We start from the raw sequence: 27403 nt of genomic DNA on the forward strand, positions 1-27403 counted from the left end.
AATTTGTGGGCATTATAAAGTGTATTTTTTTTTACTGAAGGTAACTCCACTGTTTTCAATCATCGAGGCGTTAGTTTCTGTTCAAAGTCTATTATCAACTCCAGATCCCTTTTGGCCACTATTACAGTACATGCTTATGTAATGATTGTAAAGTATTTAAGTACATAGATGTTTTAGAAACATCATGAACCTACACAGTTAATATTGCACACCCAGGATATAAACATGTGTGTAGTATTTTAAAGTTGTTGTTACTGCCAATCCCATCAGTAAAGTGAAGGGGCCCTAAAGAAGCAACTTTTTATTAACCTTGAGCGGGTTGTTTAATCCTGTGCAACATTTACTAGAACTACCCAGGTAGTTATGTTATGTTTAAAAAATTGTATGTTAAAATCTTTCAAAGCGCCTGGTTTCTCCATTTGGAGTGTCCCCATGCTGAGGGTTCATCCACCAGGAAGCCTGAAGCATGCAGAGCTCTAATCTATACTTCCCTGCAAGAGCCATGTATTTTTTTTTTCTGGAAGGCAGATTCTAATTCTTCCTGTCTTAGATCAAGGGGCAGAAAATTCCACAATTTAGAAGACAAGAACCTGAAAGAGTGTCCCTCCAGGCGTGCTTTTTCGATTTAGGGATTATCAATGCCGTGTCAGTGGATCTGAGACTTCTGGAGGGCGACATGCGTTGATAAGCGGATGTAGATAGCGAGGATTCTTTCCCTTCAAGATTTTGTGAGAGAAACATAGAGCTTTGAAAGCCACTCTTCCTCATCGGTAACAAATGAAGCTTAGAGGGAGCCTCTCCCATCGAGGAGAGTCTGGGGATGTTCAGTATAAGGTGAGCAGCAACATTCTGCACCCTTTGAAGTTTTCTTAGTCTGCCTCTAGTGGCCCCTAAATAGAGTAGTTTACAATACTCTAGCCTTGAAGTGGTCAAGGCCTTGTCTACAGTTTTCCTGACAGCTTCAGGAAGGAGGTCTAAGGTCTTCCGTTGCATTTTTAAAATGCCAAAACAGGTGCCAGCCAGGCTGGAAATTTGAAAAGAAAGGTTATCAAGCCAAATGCTGAGATTCTTTACTACTTGTTTTGGAACCGGAACAGATCCAAAGTGACCATCCACCATGCCGAGGACCAGATAGAGGGCTGTTTCCCCACCACTAGCACCTCAGTTTTCTCAGCATTCAACTTGAGACAGCTGTGATCCATCCACTCATCCAGTCTAGCCAGGAAAGATCTAAAACGAGCCACAGAAAAGCCCTCATCCTGAGTGAGCGTAATAATCAGCTGTATGACACGATTTTGAAGCCGAAACACTCACTAACCTCAGCCAGGGGACGTATGTAAAGATAAAACAGCGTAAGGCTTAACACTGAGCTGTGGCACCCCCTACTGCAGCAGAAAGACCTCAGAAGCGCAAGGTTGTTGGGCTACTTGGAAAGTGTGGTTCTGAAGAAATTAGGCTATCCAACTCGAAGCAGAACCACTGACAGTGTAAAACCACAGTTGTTCCAGCAGTAGGCCGAGGGACACTGTGTCAAACACAGCTCTTAAATCCAGAATTATTAACATTGTGGTGTTTCCTTTATCCGCGATGAGTCTAAAAGACTTATAGGCTAGCAGTAAAGCAGGTTCCATGGTTTAATGAGGATGGAAGCTTGATTGAGTCTCATGAAGAAGATCATTGGACTTGAAAAAGTTCATTAAGTGCTGAGTTACATATTTTTCAGCTATTTTAGCAAAAAGGGGGAGCAGAGAAATAGGTTTAAAGTTTTCAGGTTTGGCAGGATCAAGTCAGTGGCTTAACAAAACCTGAGGGGACTCCCCTGCAAGGTGCATGGAGGGCCCCCCTCCGGACTGATTTTGGAGCTCTAAGGCCAGGGGACTGTGTTTAGGGGGACCCCTGCCCCATATGGGCTGTGGGGCCTTTGTTACGCCACTGAATCAAGTGTGGGTCTTTTCAGGAGAGGAACAACAGTAGCATGTTACCATGTCAAGGGTATCTGTCCTGTTGTAAGGGACAGATTCAACAAGTCACAGAGTACTGGAAAGGTGGCCTCCATACACTGTTCAGGGATCTTTGGTGGGACAGGGTCCATCTGTGTACCTGATTTGACCTTAGGTGCCACCATCCTCAAATCTGTCAGAGACATCGCTTTAAACCCAGTAAGGCCCTCCCTTGAATCGGAGGGGGTGAACCATGATGTAAGAGAGCCAGCTTCTCTGAATTCCTGAGCGAAAGTAGCATAGATCTTAGCCCCTTTATCAGAGAAGAATTGGGAGATCCAGTTACAGTTATTCACTGAGAGATCAGTGTGAGATGAAAGGTGCTCCAGATGGGGTAAGGATTTCACTGTAGCGAAAATCTTGCATGAAGAATTCCTAGCCAGCTCAATTTTCTGAGCAGAGAATTGACTCTGAGAAACTCAGATCCATTTGTGCTAGTTCTTCAGGGCCTTAAGAGAATTGGCTCTGTCTATGGCCCTATAGTTCCCACGCCACTGACACTCAACCCGCTTACAGATCTTTTTAAAAGCCAGAAGTTCTTCAATAAGCCAATCTGCTGAGGGTTTAGAACAAACAGCAGTGTGCGTAGTCACTGGTGCAAGACCGTCCAGTACCTCGCTAATCCAGTTGTCAAGTTGCACATTCGCTTTATTAACGCAGTCACTAAGAATAGGATGAGAGGCCCTCAGCACCTCCGTAAAGGAGTCCAGTGTAACCTCGGCCCACTTACGAGTTTCATGCTGCCACCCTATAAGTTGTGTCGCATAATCAACCACATTTTTGTCAGTGCAGTGTTTTACAAAACAAGTAGTATTGCAGGTGTCTCAATCAATCTGTCTCTTTCACCTTGCTCCTTCACAGCAGCTAAATCTGCTTGTGACACGACTATCAGTAAAGAGCTGATCTCTCCCAGCTCCTGGTAAAGGAGTGCGATTGATCTCATCATTTCCCATAGAACATGCCAGACCCATGGGGGTGCTGCCCTGCTCTGGAGGTGCTCTGGATCCCTTTCAGGAATTGGGTTAATAATTTGGAAAATGACACCTGCCAACACATTCAGCAAAACATGTTTAGGTCAAAACTTAGTACTAGAAGAATCTCTAACCAACCTCTGTTAGCACTGGCAAAAGTATTTGACACCCAAAATGTGTGACGATCTCAATCAGCACCAGTAACTTGAAAGTCAAGAAAACAATATTATAAAATTCCAAGGCAAGTTTAGAAAAATGCAGAAATGATTATGAGCAAAAATACACCAAGATGTTCAAAATTGGATAAAGGAAACCAGATGTATGAATTTTTAGACTGAAATTTAAAATCATCTAGAAAAATGAAAAGCATTATTGGAAAAACAACAGTTCACATTTGATCAGGACTTTGGCGCAATGTCAGGCCAATTGTGATAGAGCCGTAGTACACACCAAGTGGGTCGTCCTTCTCAAGGATTTTATCTTCGGACTTAGGGCAGATCTCCAAGAAGCTGAATACCTTCACTGAGAGGTCCTGCTGAACCCATTTTCAGAGTAGCAAAAAGCGCTAACCAGAATGAGCCTGGTATTCTTGCCCACTTAAGGGTTGTGATCTATGTTGACAAGCCTCAGCACCTTCTAACAGTGCTCTGGAACTATAAATAAATAACTAGATCCCACTTTTCCACATCTGCTTGCAAAGTTCCTTCTGTTCAGTACTGCAGCTCCTCGATCCTCAATGCAGATTTCTAGGCACCAAGGTCCAATCCTCTGTAGTCAGTTAGACCCTCTTTGTGCCAGGAGTAGTAATGCCTGTTATCTGAAGCAGGGAAACCAGAGGTCGACCAGTAGGAGTCCTGAGTTCCTGTGTCCTCAAATTAGTCTTCTTCTTCCAAAGACGCCAGGAGTCTTCTTCCAGCCGAGTTTCCTGCATCGAGTAGACTATTCCCAGGTAGAGGAATGTTCTGAAGAGGAAGCAGTTATGGTCCCAGATGCCTCCTGTGCACTGCCTAGTGACTGAAAAACTATTATTTTCTCATAGTCCCCCATCTTCTTATGCAACACTTCCTGTTTGCCCTACTGTATACAATCTGGGGCCAGATGTAGCAAAGGTTTTTTCCCATTCGGTGTCAATGGGAAAATGTGTTTGTACATATGGCCCCTGGTTATTAGTTGCAAATGATGTGAATCCTTATCAAATAATCAGACCACATCTTCCCTCTACTGGGAGCCAAGTACCCATCTGTAGCTCTTGGCTTTGTCATGGGAGCAAAGCAGAACATTACAAGGCATACTCAGGAGAGGTGAAGGGGTCTGGTACCCTAATACTTAGACACAACAGTCATTGCCCTATCAGTGTTTTCACATATAAATATGAAAAGTGCTTAATTATGCACACACTATTTAATAGTTACTGCACATTCACTTATACCCATATAAACATTGACAGGTGACACTTTCTAATCGTTTACACTACAGAAAGTCCTGAACCTTAAAAGCACAATACCCCCACATATGTTGAATACAATATAATGGGGAACAATTAACAAAATTCAGGTCTACCAGCTTTGTCAGGATAGCACCACCATGATATAGATGTGGTGCGTATGTGTGCATTTGTGCGTGTCCAAGTGAGGCCTGCTGGCTTTGTCAGGATGCCGCCATAATGATTTATGTGTATATAAATTACATTCTCAGGGATTGTTACTGTAGTTATGGTGAGCTAAGAATTTCCATATTTGTTTTCTTAATAATTTTATTGCCGTTCAACAATTATGCACACATTTTTCCAAACAAAAGATAATCCTATTGGAGTTTGGTGTGTCATGCAGATCAGTCAGTGGGAGTAGGGCCAAAAAGTTTCTTATCCCATTTATTGCCCTAAGATTAATAGTTCTCCTTTACAGGTAAAACTGTTGCACAGAATTACTTCAAACTTGTTATGAAATTAGAACTTTAATCAAAGAAATATCTTTGACTGGATTGGTGTAAGTCTGTTCAATAGATTTAGAGAAATTAGTATTTAAAAGTAATTCTGGATCCACTTGAGAGGGTTTCAAAGTTAGATATTGCTAGGCCATTAGCTTGCAAAGCTCTGTGAACCAAAATTTCAAAATAAAATATTCTGAATGGCAGGGAGAGCATATTTTCCATAATTTTTCTGATCTATGTCAGAGGATCTGAAGCTTTTGATTGACTCACCGTAACAGAGAAAAATATGTTGCAAACTCTTTAAAAAATAAATGTTCTATGAGAGGTAGGGAGCATCCTCTCACCACCATGCTCAGGTTCCAAGGAATTATCCCTTGAATCAACATTTTTAAAACATGAGTATTGTGACAAGATTTTTGGACCACAGCATACCTTCATGTCTACAAACCCTGCCCCTTGGTCTGTGACCCCAGAAAGGGCTCTTACCCCTGTTTAGACCTCCTGTGGAGTTTGTGAACCCAATAGTGAGCTCTCACACACTACTAAAAATAGTAATAATTAAAAGATTGAAAGAAATGATAGGGGTGAGCCCTTACTTCGTCAGCCGAGGTGTAGGCAGCCCATGGTGGGTTGGCCACAGGACCTGTCGGGATGCTAGGGTCTGAAGCCAACCTCTGCTGTGGATGGCCGAAGACCATGCACAGTGTTGGTTGGCTGGCTGCAGGCCGGACCCTGTGGCTAACACCCCAACTGTGTACTGACAAAGGCAATGTGTAGTCAGTGCTGCCCGTCCTCTATGGCTTCAACACAGGGCTTGACTTTAGACCAGGCACTGAACCCAACTGTTGAATGTGGTATATGATCACAAATCACCATAAATTCAAGAAGTGATGTTAATGTTACCTTTGATTCTAACACCTAATCATATATTTAAAAAAATGCAATTCTCTTAAAAGCACAGATGATTTACAGTTACAAATTAAAAATGGAAATCCATTGAAATGTATGGGCAACTTGTAATCCATAACGCGCACAATAGCCATCCAAATCATACCTCAGGCACCAAATTCAGGCCCAGATTTAAGAGGGACAAGCTCTCCCTTGTGCCACATTAGCATCATTAGTTATGATGCTAATGTGGCCCAAAGAGGCCAAGTTCGCCATGCAATGTTTACAAAGTGGAGCAATGCATATAGTGCACCACTTTGTAACCTCTTGCACCACATTATGCCTGCGCCAGGCATAATGAATGCAAGGAGGGCATTACCCATTAGGGGGACCGCAAAAAATGGTGCAGTGGATCGAAGAGATTCCACTGCGCCATTTGTAGTGGCTATTTTTAATGCCTGCACAGAGCAGGCACTAAAAGGGGACATACCATTGTTTTCAATGGGCCCCTGTGTACTCTGCAGGATTAGGAACAGTTTGGCACGAATTCTGCACAGTACATCAATAGCATCAAAACCTTTGATGCTATTGCCCCTACGCTGCACCATGTTGCGCTGTGTATTAAATACAGTGCACACATGGTGGCAGTAGGGGAGGCACTAAGGGATGCAAGAAAAGTGGTGCTGCATGAGATGCAGTGCCACTTTTCTTCAATTCTGGCCCCAATGTTTATGACCTCACAAAATTAGACCAATAAGTAAAAGTTATAAAAGCACAACATAATTCTATAATAAGATATCCTCAACAAATCAGTATCGCTATATTCATTGTTGCCTCAATGATAGAGTTTATGCTAATGTAATAAATAATCAGACTTCTAACATTGTTTATATATTATGTAACTGCATCTGCCACAATGGTGGTGAAGTCATGAGCATGGCATATAGTGTTAGGTATCTCATGAAAGCAGTTTCCCCTGATCTGGTTCTTTCTATCTTTAAATGTGCACTTATCAATGCTTGGCTTTCAAACTAATTCTATTCTAAATTCTTGGAAGCTTGTGATATCAGTGTATAGTTTTATTTCCAAACGTTTGGTGTGTACATTGTAGGGGTATTTTGACCGATGGGTAGATATTGTGAATTTGTTTTCTAAGCTTGAATGATCTGTCAAATTCCTCTTGCCCTCTCTCTAAGAAGTCAGAACATGTTTATATCATCTTTTGTTGACACTTCTTCTTGTATATTTTTCTTTTTGTACTGTAGGTATGATCATAGTGCTCGTGTAATCAGAAATGGAGGTTTATGCTGTACTGAAGAAGGCTATGACATGGTTACGGGGACTCTCGACGAATGTCCGTTTGGCACGGCTCCTGTGAGCTACGATTACCGCAACACTACTTCTTGTACTTGGAAAACGTGTGCCAAACCACCACCATCCAAGGCCTAGGAGATTGTATAAATCACTAACTCTTCTAAGAAGTGCAATGTATTTAGCCATTTTTTTCAAAGCAATGTTAAAAAATAATGCTACTTTATATTACAATGTGTATTCGCTCATATGAACTTCTGATTATTAACAGTCACAGGATTGTTAATGACCAATGTACACTCAAATTTCATCGTGGTGGTAGCCATATGACCCGATCCCTATGGAAAGTGTTAACAGTCAATGGTGAAAAATAAAGATTTCCCCTAATTTGCTGTCTGTTTTTAATCAGTGCTCTATTTTTATTTTGATGAAGTCAGTTCTATGGTAATGTATTCTACATATCTGTCATACACGTTTGAAGAAGCACACACTCCTGAACATGGATTATATAGGCTAATACGTATGCTACAGATGTTGTGGTTTGCCTGGAAGACACAATTGACAGCCTACCTGCAAGTGTTTTTGTTGAGATATGGACTTTCTAGTACTGAGACATACTGTCATGCATGTTGTGGAGGGATGAAGTGAACACCACCATCTTCTCTATACTATTGGAATGGCATGCAAAGTCTAGTATAACTAAATAAAGTGATATTTTTACTTTTAAAGTAAAACTTACTATAAGAATGTTTAACCTCTCCCCCGCCTTCCTTTGAGACAACATTAACAACATAATGCCTATTTCCATTTTCTATTTGAGTTTGCTTCTTTGGAAAACTGTACCGATCCTAACTTTCCTACCTGGAAAACATTTTATCTAGCTCTGGAACTACATATTGAAGAATGCGCCTGGGAGAGTGGAGAATTCTAAAATTATAAAATACTCTGAACCTCTTAGCTATACAGGAGGGGTTTTTGGGTATGGGTTGAAGGTGCAAGGTGCGATTTTCATAAACAATACATTTTATATTCTTTCAGAAGTCAATAATGAGAGTTTTAATAACAATTTTAAGATTTTATTTTATCATAAGTTAGAAAGAATAAAATATTTTAACTTTTTTTGTTAGCACAGGAAGTGTGCATCATACATAGGTCATGCAAAGGTTACAATAGGAACATTTCTGCTGAATTAATGTTTGTTGAAATTAGTCAACGTTAGCAAATCAAGCAAATCAATCAAATACAGGCCATGCAAAGTTAAGAAAGGAAACTGCATATGTATATGCTGCTTTTGGTTAGTCCTAGTTTTCACTAATATGTGTTATTTAATTAAATGGATTTTATTTTCTACTAAAATCTCTAACAACTTCCCCTCTTTGTTGGTGTGGAACCATCACAAAATGCTTTTGATAAATTTTTGTCAGAGTTCACTCTCATCTTTTTCAGTATCTTGCTTTTTCCTTTTCAGATTTTCTCTTTCTTCCAATCTCTTAAATTGTCTTAAGTTCTTCATTAACTCTGTCATTCACTTCCTAATCTTTCTTCATTCTTTTATTAATGTCTCTAGTTCTTTTCTTCAACAATATAGTTTGTTTTGCTTTGTATATTGATAATGTAGAAACGAAGCAAGCTACTGCAGTTAACACAGGAACTAATATTGTTTTAACAATTCCTCCTCCTATTGCCTTAAGCCAACTAGCTACTGTGGTGAATAATTTTGCAAAGCTTTGAACTATATTTGTGGGGTTTATTTATGGGGAATTGGCGTAGGGCAGCACTGCAAGTCATCTTGCTGCACTGCTCTATGTCAGCGTAAAAGGGCAGAATTGCACAATATTTATGCATTCCTGACATTGGTGCACAATTGTCTGACTGGCACCATGGTGCAAGGGTGTCTGTATGGTGTGCAGGTTTGGTTTTGTTCAGGAAACAATCCAGAGAGGCTTTTTCCTCTTTAAATATGTGCTGTAGAATGCTGCACACATGTAAAGAGGAAAAAACAAGGAGAAACTAAAATGTTTCTCCTCGTTAAATCTGCTCTGGGGAGGTGAAACGTTTTGGCACTGCCCCAGGTTTACATGATTAAGTAAACCTGAGGCAGCATCAAAATCCATGGGTGTTGCTTGGGAAAACCCACCGCAATGCCCATGGAACGCCTCCATAGAGCAGAGTAAGGCAATGCAGCGACCTGCGCTGCCTTGTCTTACTCCATATCTATGAGGGCATTCAAAGCTACACAAAGAGACTTTGCGTGGCCTCATGGATATGGTTGAGAGGCTTACTCTGCCAGAGAATGAAAAAAAGGTGATGCTCTTGTGGCGCAAGTCTCTCATAAATGTGCTCCGTAGTTTCTAGAGGTTCAAGATCAACCTTTAAATTGGAAATATTCTTTGCATAATCTACAATCTTTAAATTTTTGTCAGGTATGTATGAACAACAATTCTCAATTTCCAGCATCTTGCAGATGCTGCCTTGCTCAGCTAGTAATGCAGAGCGGTTCTGCAAAACCATAGATCTAACGGCTACAAGCTCAGTGTTTTCTACTAGTAAACATCCAGAGATACTAGTTGCTTATCTGTCAACTATTGTTGAAAGTTTTATGATTTTTTTATCATTCAAGAGCACTGCTACAGCAGGTATGATTGCTCCAAATATGTCTCCCACTAACTATGTCTCTTCATTCACACAGCGTGTACATCTTTTGTGTGCTGGTGGCATTGCTAATGCATCTAAGCTTTGTATGTGATGCATCTTTGGAAAAAGTAAACCTAAATAATAAATACACTCCAATTAAGGAGACAATCTAAAGTATGCATTCTCTCCACATATAAAGTATACCCCAGGAATTGTAGGGTCATCTGCTTGCAGAATTTGCCATGTTCCTTCAGACAATTCGAACACATGCTTACAATTACAAATACTTATTCCCACTGATGTCTTTCTTCCACTAATTCTTCTCTTAAACATACATATTTTCCATTTGTGCCTTATATCTAGTTTAAGATTAGGTACAGACATTTTCTTTCTGAATTTTCTCCACAATTTATTTTTAACACACTTTTTGCAAATTGCTCATTTCTTTTGTCTAGCATTAAAACAAAGCCTTTTTCTTGCAATGCCATCAATCATGTTAAGTTCTTTCTCATGTCCTTTAACAGTGTTTACAGGAAGAAATGGTCTAAGGTAATGTCATGCTGTCTTCCATTTCCTTAGCTTGTGGGTGTAAATTAATACCTTTCAACCTCAGAAAGTATGATGTCAAGGTTTGAGTAATAGTATTCAAAATGTGGTTTCCTATTCACTAGAATAAGAAATATGCTACAGGAAATAGCATAAGAAATTGGAATATAGTGGTAGGAAACCTGTTCATCTGTGGAAGATGGCAGGTGTGCTCAAATAAGCAGTTCTTAACTTTAAAAGCTTTAGTGTATTCTTGAATGACTCTGGAGTAAACATTCATCAATAGTCTTCATTCATGTAATCCACAGATTATGTATTCAATACATCTCTATCGATACCTGGTTTTGATGCTCCATTTACATAGTCCACTACAGCTTTCTCTGTGTCAGGTGTAATGTTACAACTAATACTATGCTATTCCTACTAAAACTATAAGTGTCAGTAAATTCCCTAAAATACTTTACACCTAGTTCTATTAGCATAACGTGCTATCTCTAAAATGAGATGTACTATCAATAAGTTGTTTGTGACAGTAAATGATATCTTGTTGAAGATGAACAATGTCTTCGTCAGGTTAATTTTCTTTATGAGTTAGTCAGATTGATGTTCATCTAGATTTTGAGTGACAGTTGGTGTGACATAGGGACGCAGTGACACTGAGTGCAGAGACCGCTGGGTGTAGATCGTGGTAGCAGGGCCTTTGGGCTGCTGGGAAGCCGTCGGGGAGCCAATGGGAAGCCACCAGGAATGCAGGGAGCAGCAGAGGCCGCTGGGCCCGGAGCATGATGCATGGCCGCAGAGGAGCCGGGAAGGTCGCAGTGGAGAAAAACACCGGGAACCCGGGAAGGCGCAGGTACGTGGAGGAGGAGAAAGAAAGAGGAAGAAGGTGGAGCATCGGCTGAGCAGCTTTGGCCGTTTCGGGCAAGTTCTGACTGAGCTGCCCTGACCTGCCATGCTCGCAACATTCTGCCCCCCTCTGATTGCCAGCTTGCCTTCCTACCCTCCTGCCTGGTCGTCCCGGCCTGCTCTGCTACCCCATTCTGCCCTGTCACAGGAAGCAAGGTCAGCTTCTGCCGTCGGCCTACCCTGCAAGCTCAGCATTCCATTGTGCCACCAAAACCAGGGTGCTGAGTCTCCCACGCCCCCGGCTCCCCGAGACTCTGCTCCTGGACTTCTTTTTATATAGCCAACCTTTCAGGTTATAAGACTAAAGCCAGCTTTGCCATCAGAACCTGGTTAATTAATTCCCTACCTCTCATTTTTGATACCCACACTCCTCAAGATTCTGCTCCTGGACTTCCTTTACCATTGCCACCGCAATAACCCCTGAACCAACTCGGCCCCTGTTCTCAAGCCATTTGCCCTCCTCCGTATTAGCATTGGGACGTAGAGCGGGGCTTGGTGGGCTTGCAGCTTTGGTGTTCACCCGAGTCAGCCCTATATTGCGTTGCCACCGGCACCCAGCCCACGTTACAGGATCAAGGAGGGGGCTGGAATTTCAAAGGATTGCAGAGAACTAAAAACAAAGCTGTCTTGGTGTAACCTCCAAGTGAGTGGCGCAGTGTCTGGTGCCCCCTGCAGAACATGGAGCTTGGAGTTTGGACTGCCGGTGGTGAGCTGGATGCACTAGGCAGCAGCCAGCTCGTTAGGAGCAGAAGCAGCTGGCGTTAGGCCAGTGTGGCTTGCCACACGTAACTGTCCTGCTTTGCTTGCCTCGGGGTATTGCCGGACACCAAGCAGTAGAGCGCTCTGGAAGTGCATTGACTGCTATTTACCCTGTTTTTAGGGAACAGCGAATTGGGACCACCCCGGAGAGGAGAAGAGTCCGGCCGGACGGGGCCTTAAGCCATTACCGTAATTACTGCCCTTGAATAAAGTGAGAGGCCACTTCATCACCCCTCTGCCTCGATTTTGGCCTAGTGGCTCATCGAAGAGGCAAAATTATGACCTTAAAGAAACTACGCTCAGGACGCCTGCTTCCAGGAAGGACATGTGTGAAAACTAAATCCAACCCCCTTTGGAATAAGGTCAATCCGGCATTTCAGTTGTAGGACCAGAATCAAATATTTACTCTTTGGGAAAAAGAAAAAATCTCTCATGAGGAGTCAAAGTGTGACCACCCCCTCGGCACACCAGACGGTATGGAGCTAAGTGGAACCTTGCGAAAGGAGGTTTCAAAAGAGGTCCACTCCGGTAATAAAAGATTGTGGAGCAGAGAACATAGCTTACCTGGATTACCCTCTACAGAACACTAAGAACATTCAGAATTTGTCCAGGACACCACTGCGCACTGCACCTCCCTCCTCCACTCTTCTGCTAGTCAGCCCTCCACCGCCAGTAGAATCCCTCTGAAGATTTCCTAAGTCAGCCGCAGTTCTCCAAGAATCTTGTGTCCACTTGAGGGCCATAGGGATTCCTGTTACCGGTTCCCAAGACTTTACCCTGCCTGATTTGGATTTAGATATCTGCAGGAGATATGGGTTTCAGACTAAAGACTATTCTTTGCCTCCTGGGGACTCCGTGCCTATGCTTCCAGCAACAGGTCTCCATCTGTTTAGCAGTACTCCATCCTTACAAGACTCTGTGTACTCTCACCTATCTGTGACCCCGGGTCGAGAAGTACGTGGTAACTTGCCTATTCAAGCTCCAGATTAGGAAGTTAGGCTCTCTGCTTCCATGAACAGCTTGGAAAATCTGCTTACTACAATTTAAAAACTTCTGGTGAAATTCGTAGGAGGGTCTGACTGTATTCTCGAATCCGTGTCAGCCATCTTAAAGGAATTGTCTAAAGATAACAAAAACAGGAGTTTGAACCAAGGCCCACTGAGGACATGAGCCGCCTCCCGTTGTTATTAAATGATCAGGTGATTCCCATGGAGTGCTCTAGAGTGGAGGTAAGCACACAAGCTGGTAAACTCCAGTGTAATGAGACCTTTGATAAAAGGGTACCATTGGATATCTCACTGGACTTTATTCAATTTATTTTTGACACCACCCCGGGTAAGAGTAAACGGTCGGCAAATCCTAATCAGCCTGCACAAGAGGTATTCCCAATCTTTAAAATCTCATCTAACCAAAAATAATTACCCTATGGAGTCACCTTCTCCCCTGCCAAGAGCAGGAGAGAAAAATAAGAGGAAAAAACCTAAAGGTTTGAAAAGACCAAAAAGACCAATTCGAAGGATCGACAAGAAAGGCAGAAGGAAATTCCCTGAGATGACAGGTTCCTCCCAAAGATGTCTAGAGTCACCGAACGTGACCTCTACCTCTACCATGGTGTCAAGGTCTGCATCTGGGACTATTGGAGCAATCTCCAGGGAGCTCATAAGGAAGCACAAGAGGGTGTCTCTTCTCCTTCACCCCCCCGGGCCGTCTTCAGTGTTGAACCCAACAGCTCCAATATCCCCAGGACATTGGGAGACTCTAATGGCCTTGTATCTTTGGATGGCTTCCCTGCAATGGGACACAATGTGGACATACATATAGTAGACTTTATTCCAATCTTTGATGCAGATTTAATTTTAAATAAATCTACTTTGTTAAACTGCTTCTCAGAATACGGCCCATTGAGGTCAACTCAAAGCCATGATATTGTCCTTGTTTCTCTACTGCACTTTCATTCAGGCTTTATGTCAAGGATCTCCTTTCATTTAAGCGATTTGGCAAATTTGGTCCTTCAAAATGCTGATTTTCTGCAATGTCAGGGGATTGATCTGGTCCCCTTCTTGGGTTCAAATCAGGCTGGTGCTGGTGGGGAAAGTGTAATGGAAAAGTACAAAGATTGTTATTTGTATCCAGAGTCCTCCAGCTATATTGACCAGTAGGAGCTTACGCCCAGGACAGATTTGCAGGCCCTGAAAGTTTCGCTAGCAGGGAATGGTAGGCTGGTGTTACTGCGAGAAACACCATCCTCCCCTGAGCAAAAAAGCATTAACTATCTGGATGGGTAGGTTTGGCTTCTGAGTGTCCCAAATCAGGCGCGGGGTCTAGCTTCCCTTCTTACCCTCTTAACTAGCGTTGACCTAAAAATAATTTCATGGAACGTAGCAGGGGTAAAACATAGTAAGGAGAAGTTATCCTGTCTTAGTCCTTTAAATCCTGATTTGATCTGCCTCCAGGAGACCTGGTCTGATAGGGATTTACTGTGGGACAAATATTAAGTTATTGTCTGTAATGCAACCCCCTCTAGAAGGGGGCACGCTAAAGGGGGAGTTGCTTGCCTGTTGTCAACTAAACTTAAGTGGATGTTTTTATTTTTTATTTCTTTATTGCATTCAGAGTGTAACATATGACATGGGGCATGGTAAATATATGTGTGTCTCACATATTTGCAATTAACTTCAAGTCGTAACAGGGAACTTGCGGGGTAACTAGATGCAGGCAAAACAGCTCCACATACCTACATTACAGAATTCAGTAAAATTGTTATACTACTCACAAGCGCTCAAGACACTGTCTTCGTACATCCATGTCCATTGGCTATCATACAGTATAGAGTCCTGTAATCCGGAGCGAGTGTCTATTTAGCACATTCATACATACAGGCATGTAACATGGTTAATCTTAATAACTATTAACACCGTCATTTGCAACAGAGGAATCAAAGCCGATCCGACTCGAGCACCAATGGAGCGGAGAGATCCACTAACATGAGTTCTCATTGCGCTGCAAGGGGATTCTTGCGTAGCTCCTGTGCATCCTCACGCCGGAGAGCCGTGTACTCTGCACCCGCCCAAACAGAGAAGTAATGTGCCCATGCCTCACATGTCAGTGGCACAGGAGACCGCCATTTGAGGGTTATAAGGCGTTTGGCTACCACAAGCCACAGGTCCAAAAAGGGAGATGTGGCCTTCAGCTTCTTGCCCCTAGGAAACAAGCCCCGGATACGCACTTCCCATGTCAGTGGTAAGGGCTAATCTATACAATGCATTAAGCGTGCTAGGATAAAGGACCAGCAATGGCTCAGAGTGGGGCACGACCACATCATATGCAGAAGGTCTGCTCCTATATATTGACAGCGCAGGCAAGTGGTGTCTGTACGGCCAAAATATCTGTTAATTTATTCCGGTGTGAGATAAGATAATTATAACATAATACTGGATGAGTCGAAATCGCATATTGCGTGGGACATGTGTGGGAGTTTCCAATATGGTGACCCATTCTTTGTCTGTGAAATGCCCTCTCCTTTCACCCTCCCAGCGCCCCCGAAGAGCCACTAGTGGTCCGGATTTATGCAGTCGTAGAGAATCAGCTAACCAGTGTACAATATGCCTCCCTCCTCAAAAGACCTGCATATACTGCAGCGTGTAGTGTGTCTGGGGTTGATCCATGATGTCGCCCTCATGCCCGCTGCAAGGGCTGCCTGAAAGAGCCATACAAAAGAAAAGTACCTGCACCGAGTCTGGCAGTCTCCCTCAGTGCGTCATGTGTATGGAGGGTACCATCTGTGTAAAGATCACCCAATGTGTAGACGTCCATGGCATGCCAGTCAGTGAGTTCTGCAGCCGATGTGACACATGCACCGTGGGGCGTCCCCAAGAGCAGTATAGCTGGTGTATAGGGAATAATATCCCTTGTGAGGTAGCAGCACCTACGAAAGCAACATTCGGCTAATTTCAGCAATAGGGGCGCCAGTGATACAGACTTAGCACAGGGTTGGAATAAATGAAGTAGCTTACATGGTGACCACACTCGCTGATCAGTGGCCGTATCCGCTAGCTGTCTCGAAGAGAACCAACAGGCCACCCACTGTAGCTGAGCAGCCAAAAAATAGTGCTCCAAATTCAGCAGCGAAAGACCTCTCAAAGTTAATGGACGATAAAGTTTGGAGAGGGCTACTCCACAGAGGGATGTGTTCCAAACTAAATTACGCACATCACGCTCCATAGATCGAAAGAAGGAGGCCAGTATATAGAGAGGTAGATTCACAAAATAATACAATAGTCTATGCAGCACTATCATCTTGACAAATGTCACCCTGCCCATGACTCTCAGAGGTAACGTCTTCCAAAACGTAATTTGACGGCATAAGCCCGACACAGCATTCCTCAGGTTCCCATCAAACATATCAGATTCAATGTGATATACCTGTACTCCAAGTTATCTGAAGGTGTTGGGTTGCCACATGAGGCAAGGCACTATAGAAGTTAGGCCCAAGATGGATACAGTGGGTGACAATGGGAAAACACAGGACTTGGCCCAGTTTACAAGCAAGCCAGACACCTTCACATGAGTGCTGAACAATGGTATTATATCGCCGGGGACCTCCACTAGGTCTCTGATATACACTAGAAGGTCATCTGCATACAGAGAAACCACATGATTCCCATCCCCCTGCGGTATTCCCCAGGCCTGACCCGCTCGGCACAGAGCAGCTGCCAATGGCTCCACCGCAAGTGCAAAGAGCAGGGGAGACAAGGGGCAACCCTGCTGCGTGCCCTTCCTGATACTAATGAAGGTCAATAGGAGGCTCTCTGTTTTCGTTCAGCCCGATGTAAGCGTATACAGTAATTTCACCAGCTGTATAAAACAGGGGCCAAAAACCATGCTTTGGTAGGACAGCAAAAAGGTAACGCCATTCCATAGAGTTAACTGCTTTCTCCAAGTCAATCACTAAACAGCACGCACGTGGCCAGTGACAGGGGGCAATCATCCGTGTCCAGAAGAATCTGCGGATATTAAGGGACATTGTGCGGCCCGACACAAAGCCATTTTGATCCTCATGGACTAATGCAGGCACCGCTGGGCCAGTCTCATTGTGACAACTTTGGCTAATATTTTATAATCCATATTTAGGATTGCTAATGGCCTGTAGGAGTGTAGACTGGTCGGTCATTGTGTGGTTTCAGAAGGGAGACTAGGGTGGCCTCCCTTAATGTGTGGGGTAGGCATGCCGATGCTATGGCTTCTTTGTATAAAGTGAGCAATTAAGGCGCTAGTTGGGTTGAGTATGCCTTATATAATTCATCCGATAGCCCATCTGGGCCAGGTGTCTTACCATTTGTCAGAGAACGGATAACTTCCTGTATTTCTGATATCAAAGAGGACCATCGAGCTCCGTACACTGCTCGGGTGTAACTTGGGGCAAATGCACCTCAACGAGGAAGAGCTCGATGTCATTGAGAGAGGGATGGGGGTCAGTATCATATAAAGACCTATAATGTGTGTGAACTGCTGCATGTATTGAATCTTGCGTGCATAACAAATCACCTGATTGTGCTTGAATCGATAGCACAGCTCCAGGAGAAGTCTCCTGGCGTATCAACCATGGGCGAGCAAAGCTCCGGCTCTGTCGGCTTTGGCATGCCTGTTGTGTGAATTTGCTGTGTAACTGAGGCATCTCAAATGTTCAAGGAGTTTCAAATGAGTTTTACACACAGCCTGTAGATAAGGTAAGGCACTAGGGTTTCGTATCACTTCTGATTCAGGCTGCAGCAGCTGCCTTTTTATTACTGACACCTTCCAATCCAGCTGCCTGTGTACCCCAACATTAAGCCCTATACAGTGCCCCCGCAGTGCTGCCTTAAATGCATCTCACTCTACTGCCCGAGACAATGCAGTGTCTGCGTTAAGTTCAAAGTAGCTAGTGATCTGCTGACCTATTGACTCCCGGGACGCGACATTCTCCAGCTTTGCAGGCTGCATCTTCCACATGGGGAGAGGGGACTGCGCAGTCCCATCCCAGGCTAGCTGAAGATATTGAGGGTTGTGATCTGAATGGGTATAGCCCAGATAGTCAGTGTGTATGACTGCCGGTATCAGGTCAGCTGTGCAGAGGAACCTGTCAAGTCGGACATGTAAGCCACGAGTAGCCAAATAAAAGGAGTACACCCGTGTTGCAGCATTATAATGATGCCAGATATCCGTTAGTTGCCAGTGGTGGAGCCAGATCACTAGTGCACGGGCATTGGATGTAGCGGTATTGTGCTCCAGTGGTAGAAATGACCTATCCAGATATGGGTCTAATACTCAATTAAAATCCCCTCCAATGAGCCAAGGAACATTGCTCCACTGTGCTTGTAGTTGGTTGAGCGCATGGAACTTAAGTGGAATTATAATTGCTATTAAGATCCCAGCAACCTCTTTATGGCTTTAACCCTTCAGATGCAGAATCCGTCTCAAGGCTCTACTCCCCTGTAACTGGTCAATGCTTATATTGCCCCCTAAGCGACCAATGATGCCTTGTTACAGAAGGTTTTTGCTTATATAAAAAAAATGCACTAGACAGCGAGTTCCCTCCTTTTATAATATTAGTAGGAGATAGAAATTGCAATATATCTAACCATGCTCTGCGCCAAGTCTGCAAGGTTGAGAGAGAGGTAGCCTTGCAAATTCCATGCTGTGCTTTCCCCCCCTCGATAAGAACAAAGAGAGGGAAACTTCTACTTATTGTTGTTAGGAGAAATTATTGTATTATTGCTAACGGAAGGCTTCCTCTGATTCCCCCGCTGCCTTTACGCATGTTTCCTTAGGGGGAAAGGCAATCTTAGATTACTTAATGTTAGGTTATTCTTCTTTCTCCCTGTTAGATGATTTCAGATAGATCTGTTAGTGACCATAACCCTCTTTTCTTCTCATTAGAAATGAACATGCCAATGACAAGGACCTGGAAGTTGGGTGGGTCAATCCCGATCTTCAATAAAAAGACAGGGAGGACCCTGTGGGACCTTGGAAGGATTTCAGGCTGCTAGAGACCCTCAAGATCGCAGAGCTGGATAACTGGGAGGGGAATGAATTGCAAAATTATGCAAAACTTATGAAGCAGCTGTTAATTAACCCTTCTTCTAGAGCTTCTAAAAGTAGCCACAGGGTGATTACTCATCTGCTACTCGACCTGACTAGGGAAATAAATAGTCTGGATAGGATCCAGTAGTTAGATTATTCATCTTAAAGGAACTCCAGGGTGGCCCTGTTAAAAAGTAGAAGGAGGCGCTTTAAGGTCAGCCTTGCAAGGGATTCTTGGGATTGGCTTTGGATCTACCTCAGGGAAGCCGGATGTTTTTGGGCATTGGTCTGAGAAGACTGCAGGTCTGGAGTTTGATCGTCCCCTTTAGCCATAGCTGAAGCTCATTGGTCTGGATTTATCGCCTCCCTGTATGCTTCAAATGGGGCTGAACTGTTTCGGCTCACCGAAAGTAAGGGATTACATTCCATCACCTCCCCTTCAGAAAAGGAGATAGAACTGGCCATTTGTTATTTGCGCCTCTCTGCCGCAATGGGTCCTGATGAGCTACCCATTTCAGTAATAAAACAGGATATTTGTTCCTGGAGTAAGATTTTATATGTGGTCTTCAGAAGGTGCTTCCTCTCCAGAAGCATTCCTGCCTCCTGGGTTGGCAGTATTATTGTACCTTTATTTAAGAAAGGTGATCGTAACTGTCCTGCCAACTATCAGCATATCGCCCTTCTGGATGCAGTAGGGTAAATTTTAACTAAATGTCTGCTTTCCAGACTTACTGCTTGGGCAGAGGAGAACAATATAATTCCCTTGGAGAAAACTGGGTTTAAGCGTAATCATAGCACTATGGATAATATTGCAGCATTACAAGTTATTACTGAAAAGTATGTGAAACTAAGAGGTGGAGTGGTCTATGCCGCATGTAATGACTTTTCAATGGTTTTTGACAAAGTGAATAGAGATTTGTTATGGAGAAAGCTGGCTAACTTGGGTATGCCTATTATTCTTCTTGAGCTAGTGATAGCGCTTCACTCCTCCACTTGGTGTATTAAATTGACTTGCTCCTATTAAGACTGGGAACCAATTTTAGCTTTCACTCTCCTGCCAGGATTAGCGCCTGACCGCAACACCAGGTCTTGTAGTGTCCGCTTCCACGGCTGCTACCTAAAAGATCTCCGGCAAAGAGCCCCCTTACAGGGATCCCGTCAGACATTGCAGCGCCGGTCTGACGAGGAGCTACCCGATGATGAAGCATGACATCCTCTCGGGTGTGTGAGGGCTCTTGCTCCTGAACTTTAAAGTTCCCCTAGTGATTATATTTTTCCATTTGGAACAATATCTTTAAATAGACAATCCTTAACCCTACTCTGTGTTCTTCTAAAATGTTATCCCTACTCTTCAGCTGCTCCCTGGGACCTTGGTACTCTTCTTATCTGCATTTTCAATCAGTTTTAGTAGTCTTTTTATTTCATAAACAATTCAATAAAATATTCAGTTCTCGAAATTGCAACTCAACAGTATCTTTGTACTCAAGGGCTTTCAAGGAGGCTCTCTCTGGCAGTTCTTTGCTCTAAACAAGTAGATCAGAAATTAGAACATTCAAACCTAATATGTCCATTCAGGTGATGAATATCTCCGACAAAGTACTGTAGAGCTTTTCAATCTCCTGAGTGTGTTTGGTTCTTTTTCTGTGTCACTTATACCACTTGTCACTGCTTCTTTTCAGATTTTCAGTAGTATGGATTCAGCTAACACACTCAGAGGGTCATTCTGACCCCGGCGGTCTGAGACCGCCGGGGCCAGGGTCGGCGGGAGCACCGCCGACAGACCGGCGGTGCCCCGCAGGGCATTCTGACCGCGGCGGTTCGGCCGCGGTCAGACAAGGAAAGCCGGCGGTCTCCCGCCGGTTTTCCGCTGCCCTTGGAATCCCCCATGGCGGCGCAGCTTGCTCCGCCGCCATGGGGGATTCTGACACCCCCTACCGCCATCCTGCTCCTGGCGGTTCGCCCGCCAGGAACAGGATGGCGGTAGGGGGAGCCGCGGGGCCCCTGGGGGCCCCTGCAGTGCCCATGCCAATGGCATGGGCACTGCAGGGGCCCTCATAAGAGGGCCCCACTGTGTATTTCAGTGTCTGCAATGCAGACACTGAAATACGCGATGGGTGCAAACTGCACCCGTCGCACCCCTGCAACTACGCCGGCTCAATTCTGAGCCGGCGTCCTCGTTGCAGGGGCATTTCCTCTGGGCCGGCGGGCGCTCTTTTGGGGAGCGCCCGCCGGCCCAGAGGAGATGTCTGAATGGCCGCCGCGGTCTTTTGACCGCGGTGCGGTCATTTGGCGGCTCCCGCCGCCCGCCGGGCTCAGAATGAGCCCCTCAATCTTTATTTAGTTCCAGAACAGTACCAGAAATCACTTCATCCATTTGTGATATCAGTTCTTCTCCAGTGCCACTCTGTGGGATGTCCAGCAGTTGGACCTCTTCACCTGTCAGAGATTCATCACCCCTTACTACTTCTTGCTGCCTCTGATCACAGTCTTTTTTCTCTTGAGTTTGTTTGCATACAACTTGCAGTGGTACCCACACCAGTGCTCTTGGTTCTGGCTCTTAGAACACTATTTCTTTATAAGGATCATTTGTTCTCTGGTTATGTGATACTGGCACTCAGTTTGAATTTCAGCACATTTAAGTGATGTACTTGTGAACAGAATCACTTTATAGGGGCATTTTCAATGTGCTCCCGTTAGAAATGGCCCTTCTACAGGGTTATCCCCAGACTTTTTGCCTTCCTCCTTCTCTTTTTCTGACCTCATTTTTGCTGGTTTTTAGACTCTGCGCACTTTACCACTGTTAACTAGTGCTAAAGTGAATATGCTCTCTCCCTTTAAACATGGTAACATTGGATCATACCCAATTGGACTATTTAATTTACTTATAAGTCCCTTGTAGAAGGCACTATATGAGCCCAGGGCTTGTAGATTAAATACTACTAGTAGGCCTGCACCACTGATTGTGCCACCCACTTAAGTAGCCCCTTAACCTTGTCTCAGGCCTGCCATTGCAAGGCCTGTGTATGCAGTTTCACTGCCAATTCGACTTGGCATTTAAAAGTACTTGCCAAGCTTAAAACTCCCCTTTTTCTACATATAGGTCACCCCTAAAGTGTGGCCTAGGTAACCCCTAGGGCAGGGTGCTGTGTGGGTAAAAGGCAGGACATGTACCTGTGTAGTCTACATGTCCTGGTAGTGTAAAACTCCTAAATTCGTTTTTACACTACTGTGAGGCCTGCTCCCTTCATAGGCTAACATTGGGGATGCCCTCATACATTGTTGGTGTGGTAGCTGCTGATCTGAAAGGAGTAGGAAGGTCATATTTAGTATGGCCAGAATGGTAATACAAAATCCTGCTGACTGGTGAAGTTGGATTTAATATTACTATTTTAGAAATGCCACTTTTAGAAAGTGAGCATTTCTCTGCACTTAAATCTTTCTGTGCCTTACAATCCACGACTGGCTGGGTTTAGTTGACAGCTCCCTGTGCATTCACTCAGACACACCCCAAACACAGGATACTCAGCCTCACTTGCATACTTCTGCATTTTGAATGGGTCTTCCTGGGCTGGGAGGGTGGAGGGCCTGCTCTCACACAAAGGACTGCCACACCCCCTACAGGGACCCTGGCAGACAGGATTGAACTGAAAGGGGGCCTGGTGCACTTCTAAGCCACTCTTTAAAGTCTTCCCCACTTCAAAGGCACATTTGGGTATAAAAACAGGGCCTCTGCCCTACCATCACAGACACTTCCTGGAGAAGAAACTTGTAACCAGAACCTGCATCCTGCCAAGAAGATCTGCCTGGCTGCCCAAAGGACTCACCTGACTGCTTTCTGTGAAGGACTGCTGCCTTGCTGTTGCCCTGCTGCCTTGCTGCTCCCTAGCTGTGGTGAAGAGGTGCTCTCCAAGGGCTTGAATAGAGCTTGCCTCTTGTTCCCTGAAGTCTCAGGACCAAAAAGACTTCTCTCTTGCAACTGGACTCCCTGTGCGGTGAAAATTCAGCACACAGCTTGCTAAAACGATGCAGAGCCTGTCCCGCGGTGAAAAATTCACTTCACGCTGAACCGGAACGACGCCGCTCGACTTCGCAAGGAAAAGATTGGTGCGGTGCCTGCGGCGCGACCGGAAGTTTGACACACCGCCCACCAGATCGACGCACAGCCAACCTGGGACGACGCAGCCCGACCTCCAGAGGAGAAATCGACGCAGCGCCTGCCGTGGGGGAGAAATTTCCCCGCACCGCCCACCGGAACGACGCAGAGTTTGTCACAAGCCCAGGATTCCACGCACAGACCCCGGGGCGTCTGAAAACCCCACAACCCGAAGAAGATCCACGACCGAGCGCCAGAAATCGACACACAGCCGTCCCTGTGTGGAAACTAAACGACAGGTTCGTCGAGAAATCGACGCACACCCCTTTGTTTCCCCGCTTCTCCTCCTCAGCGGCCCTTTGCGGAGATTCTTCATGCGAACCAGGTACTTTGTGCTTGAAAGAGACTTAAGACACTTTATATCACTTTTCAGTGATATCTTTACATTTTCTTATTGCATCTTTTGATCGTTTTGACCTGCAAATATCCAGATAAATATAATATATTTTTCTAAACACTGTGTGGTGTATTTTTGTGGTGCTATATGGTGTTATTGTATGATTTATTGCACAAATACTTTACAAATTGCCTTCTAAGTTAAGCCTGACTGCTCAGTGCCAAGCTACCAGAGGGTGGGCACAGGATGATTTGGATTGTGTGTGACTTACCCTGACTAGAGTGAGGGTCCTTGCTTGGACAGGGGGTAACCTGACTGCCAATCAAAGACCCCATTTCTAACAACTTCTAGACCGGACTTTCTCACATGCTTCTTGACTAAGACCCAGTCACCAGGGCTAAGGTCATGGCACTGCTCCTGGTTTTGATTCCCAGTAACAGCTTCAAGAAACAGAATCTACTACACCAACCAATCCCTTACAATAATGAAGTACCATGTTATCTGTAATATTCACAAGTGTATTTGTCAGAACTGTAGGTAATCTCATTGCTCTGTGCAAAAGAATCTCATATAGCAGTGGTTCCCAATCTGTGCGCCGTGGCTCCCTGGTGCGCCGTCAAAACTAGCCAGGGGCGCCGCACACAGTTTGGGAACCACTCGAAGGTGCTTAGAATGAGTAGCTTTCATTATAGTATTGTAAATAGAACACCCTGCATTAATTACTGTGACCAGTGGAGGGCGCCAAAGTACCATTAATAATATCCCTATGACAAAAGAACAAAAATAGTTTCCAATAAATAATTTTCAGAAACCTGAACGAGAGAATAAAGAAGACAAACTGTAAATAGTGTAGGAACAGGTGAATAGAGACAGACATGAGACTCCAGAGCGCCCAGCCTCTGTGACAAATCTGAATGTGGGAACAATGAAACCAGAGTTCATTTCTCTGGCGCTGACAAAGCAAGATGGATACCAGAAAGACATAGGCCCTAATTCTGAGTCTGACGGGCGGCGGAGGCCGCCCGTCAGACTTCCCCCCTCCGAAATACCGCTCCGCGGTCGAAAGACCGCGGAGGGTATTCCGAGTTTTCCCCTGGGCTGGCGGGCGGTCTTCGCAAGACCGCCCGCCAGGCCAGGGGAAAACTCCCTTCCCACGATGACGCCGGCTCGTAATAGAGCTGGCGGAGTGGGAAGGTGCGACGGGTGCAGTTGCACCCGTCGCGTATTTCAGTGTCTGCTTTGCAGACACTGAAATACTTTTAGGGGCCCTCTTACTGGGGCCCCTGCGACTCCCCCTCCCGCCATCCGGTTCCCGGCGGGAGAACCGCCAGGAACTGGATGGCGGGAGGGGGAGTCGGAATCCTCCATGGCTGCGGAGCGCGCTCCGCAGCCATGGAGGATTCCTACGAGCGGCGGAAAGTCAGCGGGAGACCGCTGGCTTTCCGCGTCTGACCGCGGCTAAACCGCCGCGGTCAGAATGCTCGCAGGAGCACCGCCAGCCTGTTGGCGGTGCTCCCGTGGTCGGTGGCCCTGGCGGCCACCGACCGCCAGGGTCGGAATGACCCGCATAATGTATGAAGGTGTCTGAGAAGAAAAGAGAAAATCCAAGAAAAACTGAAAAATAATAACTGACCCATTCTAGCACAGGGAGGAGATGTTAGAGGCAGCCGCCAGATGGGTTACATCCTTTCACCAGTTTTGTCAAAGGAGGAGATGTGGCCTAGCAGTTAGAGCTGTTGACTTTAGAACTGGGGAACCAGGCTGGAGTCCTGGCGTCAGCTACCATCCTTTGATTCTGTGCAAGTTACTTAATGTCATCAGTGCCTATTTAAAAATAAAGCCTGACCCTATGTAGTGTCATCTGGTGCTCTTCTAAAGCTCTCTAATGCCCTCATCAGTTTCATCCCAATTATTTTCCAGGCTAAAAATGGTAGTACTCCCGAGACTGGGATTACGTTCCCCCACCCGCCAAAAAAAAGTAACATAATGGGGAGCCGTGGCCAACACGGCCAATAGGTCAAAGGAGCCGAGGATCGAAAAAGTTTGGGAACCACTGTCATAGAGTGATAAACCAGTCTTTCTGTCAGGTGTACTTTGTAGACTCATCCACACAGGATGGAAAGCATCAGGCCATTTCAGAGAAATGGAAGCACAAACATCAATGACACAATTCTTCTGCTTGGGCTCTGAAACTGGGATTAAACCAGAACTTCTTGAAGGTGCAGATCAGGCATCCCTACCTATGTGAGTTTGGCCATGGAAATGTCTTGTCATTGGAGATAGCAGACTGTGTATGGCAATACTGGTCTTCCACCCACTAAAACCCAAACATTGTACTCACCTACCCTACACTGTTCTCTGTCTACCCCACAACCTTATCTGATCTCTAATTTCTTGTTCTGGTGCATTTGCTTGCTTGTGCCTCGATTTATCCCAAGTGTCAGCCATTCTCAGCATAATGGAAAATAAATTTTCTCCTGCATTACCATTTGTGAATGCGCTATTACATGTGTAGGCCACAATTGCACAATAGCGCGCCACTTCATTCATCATATCTGTTGCCGACTGTGACATAACTATTGTCACTCATGTGTGCTGCAGACTTCACAACCACAATTTCAGTGAGGGGTTGTATAGCTTCAAATAGTTTTCTGGCCTGTTCCCCATTTCTAATGGGTGAACCAGAAGAGATCATAAACTCTCTCTGTGACTACAATTGCCCAAAATCATGGACAACACAAAATCTGTACTAACTATCTGTAAATATAGTCACTCTCATTTGTACTGTCAGCTGCAAGCTCTGATAAAGGCAATTAGTTCTGCAACCTGCGCTGAAGAAACTCCTTGAAGCCATGAAGCTTCTATTTCTTCTTGAACTGTGCAGTCTGCATAAGCTGCTCTCATTGAACCTTCATTTGTTCTCAAACATGAGTCGTCCACAAATAGAATATAATCTGGACTTATTAAAGGCTCATCTTTTATGTCTGGTCTGGGTTTGGTGCATAAGTCTGTGACATCAAGGCACTCATGTTCAAAATAATTAGATTCTTCTCCTTCAGGAATGGGCATCAATATGCAAGAATTCAGTACTTGACATCTTTTCAGCACAACATTGCTTCCTAACAGAATCTGACACTCATAACTAGCTGGCCTCCTCGAGTTAGTAAGATGCTGTGGCCCATATTTATACTTTTTGACGCTAAACTGCGCTAACGCAGTTTAGCGTCAAAAAATTTAGCGCCGTCTAACGCCATTCTGAAGCGCCATGCGGGCGCCGTATTTATTGAATGGCGTTAGCCGGCGCTACCAGACCGGCGCTGCCTGGTGTGCGTGGAAAAAAACCACGTACACCAGACAGCGCCGGCGTAGGGGGAAAATGGCGTATGGGCGTCTTAAAATGGGGCAAGTCAGGTTGCGTCGAAAAAATCGTCTTAACCCGACTTGCCCCATTTTTTAACGACGCCCATCCCCCATCAACATGACTCCTATCATTGTAAAGATAGGAGTCATGCCCCCTTGCCCAATGGCCATGCCCAGGGGACTTCTGTCCCCTGGGCATGGTCATTGGGCATAGTGGCATGTAGGGGGGCACAAATCAGGCCCCCCTATGCCACAAAAAAAAAAAAAAAAATACTTACCTGAACTTACCTTAATGTCCATGGGATGGGTCCCTCCGTCCTTGGGTGTCCTCCTGGGGTGGGCAAGGGTGGCAGGGGGGGTCCCTGGGGGCAGGGGAGGGCACTCTGGGCTCATTTTGAGCCCACTTGTCCCTTAACGCCATGCCTGACCCAGGCGTTAAAAAGCGGCGCAAATGCGCCGTTTTTGGCCACGCCCACTCCCGGGCGTCATTTTTGCCCGGGAGTATAAATACCACGTAAAGGCCTGGGAGTCATTTTTTAAGACGGGAACG

The 27403-nt window shown here is 45.0% G+C and overlaps 1 protein-coding gene across 50 annotated transcripts in view; it reads left to right on the forward strand.

The window, feature by feature from the left end:
* LOC138288307 (mucin-19) overlaps nt 1-7486 on the forward strand; it is a 1675551-nt gene extending 1668065 nt beyond the window's left edge. For all 50 annotated transcript variants that reach the window (XM_069229764.1, XM_069229784.1, XM_069229763.1 and 47 more), the window contains one exon: nt 7054-7486. In XM_069229764.1, coding sequence (XP_069085865.1) covers nt 7054-7237 — 184 coding nt within the window. In that variant the 3' untranslated portion in view covers nt 7238-7486. The remainder of the gene's footprint in view (nt 1-7053) is intronic.
* The last annotated feature ends 19917 nt before the right edge of the window (nt 7487-27403 follow it).

This window comes from Pleurodeles waltl, chromosome 4_1 (assembly GCF_031143425.1).
Source record: "Pleurodeles waltl isolate 20211129_DDA chromosome 4_1, aPleWal1.hap1.20221129, whole genome shotgun sequence".
Lineage (NCBI taxonomy): Eukaryota > Metazoa > Chordata > Amphibia > Caudata > Salamandridae > Pleurodeles > Pleurodeles waltl.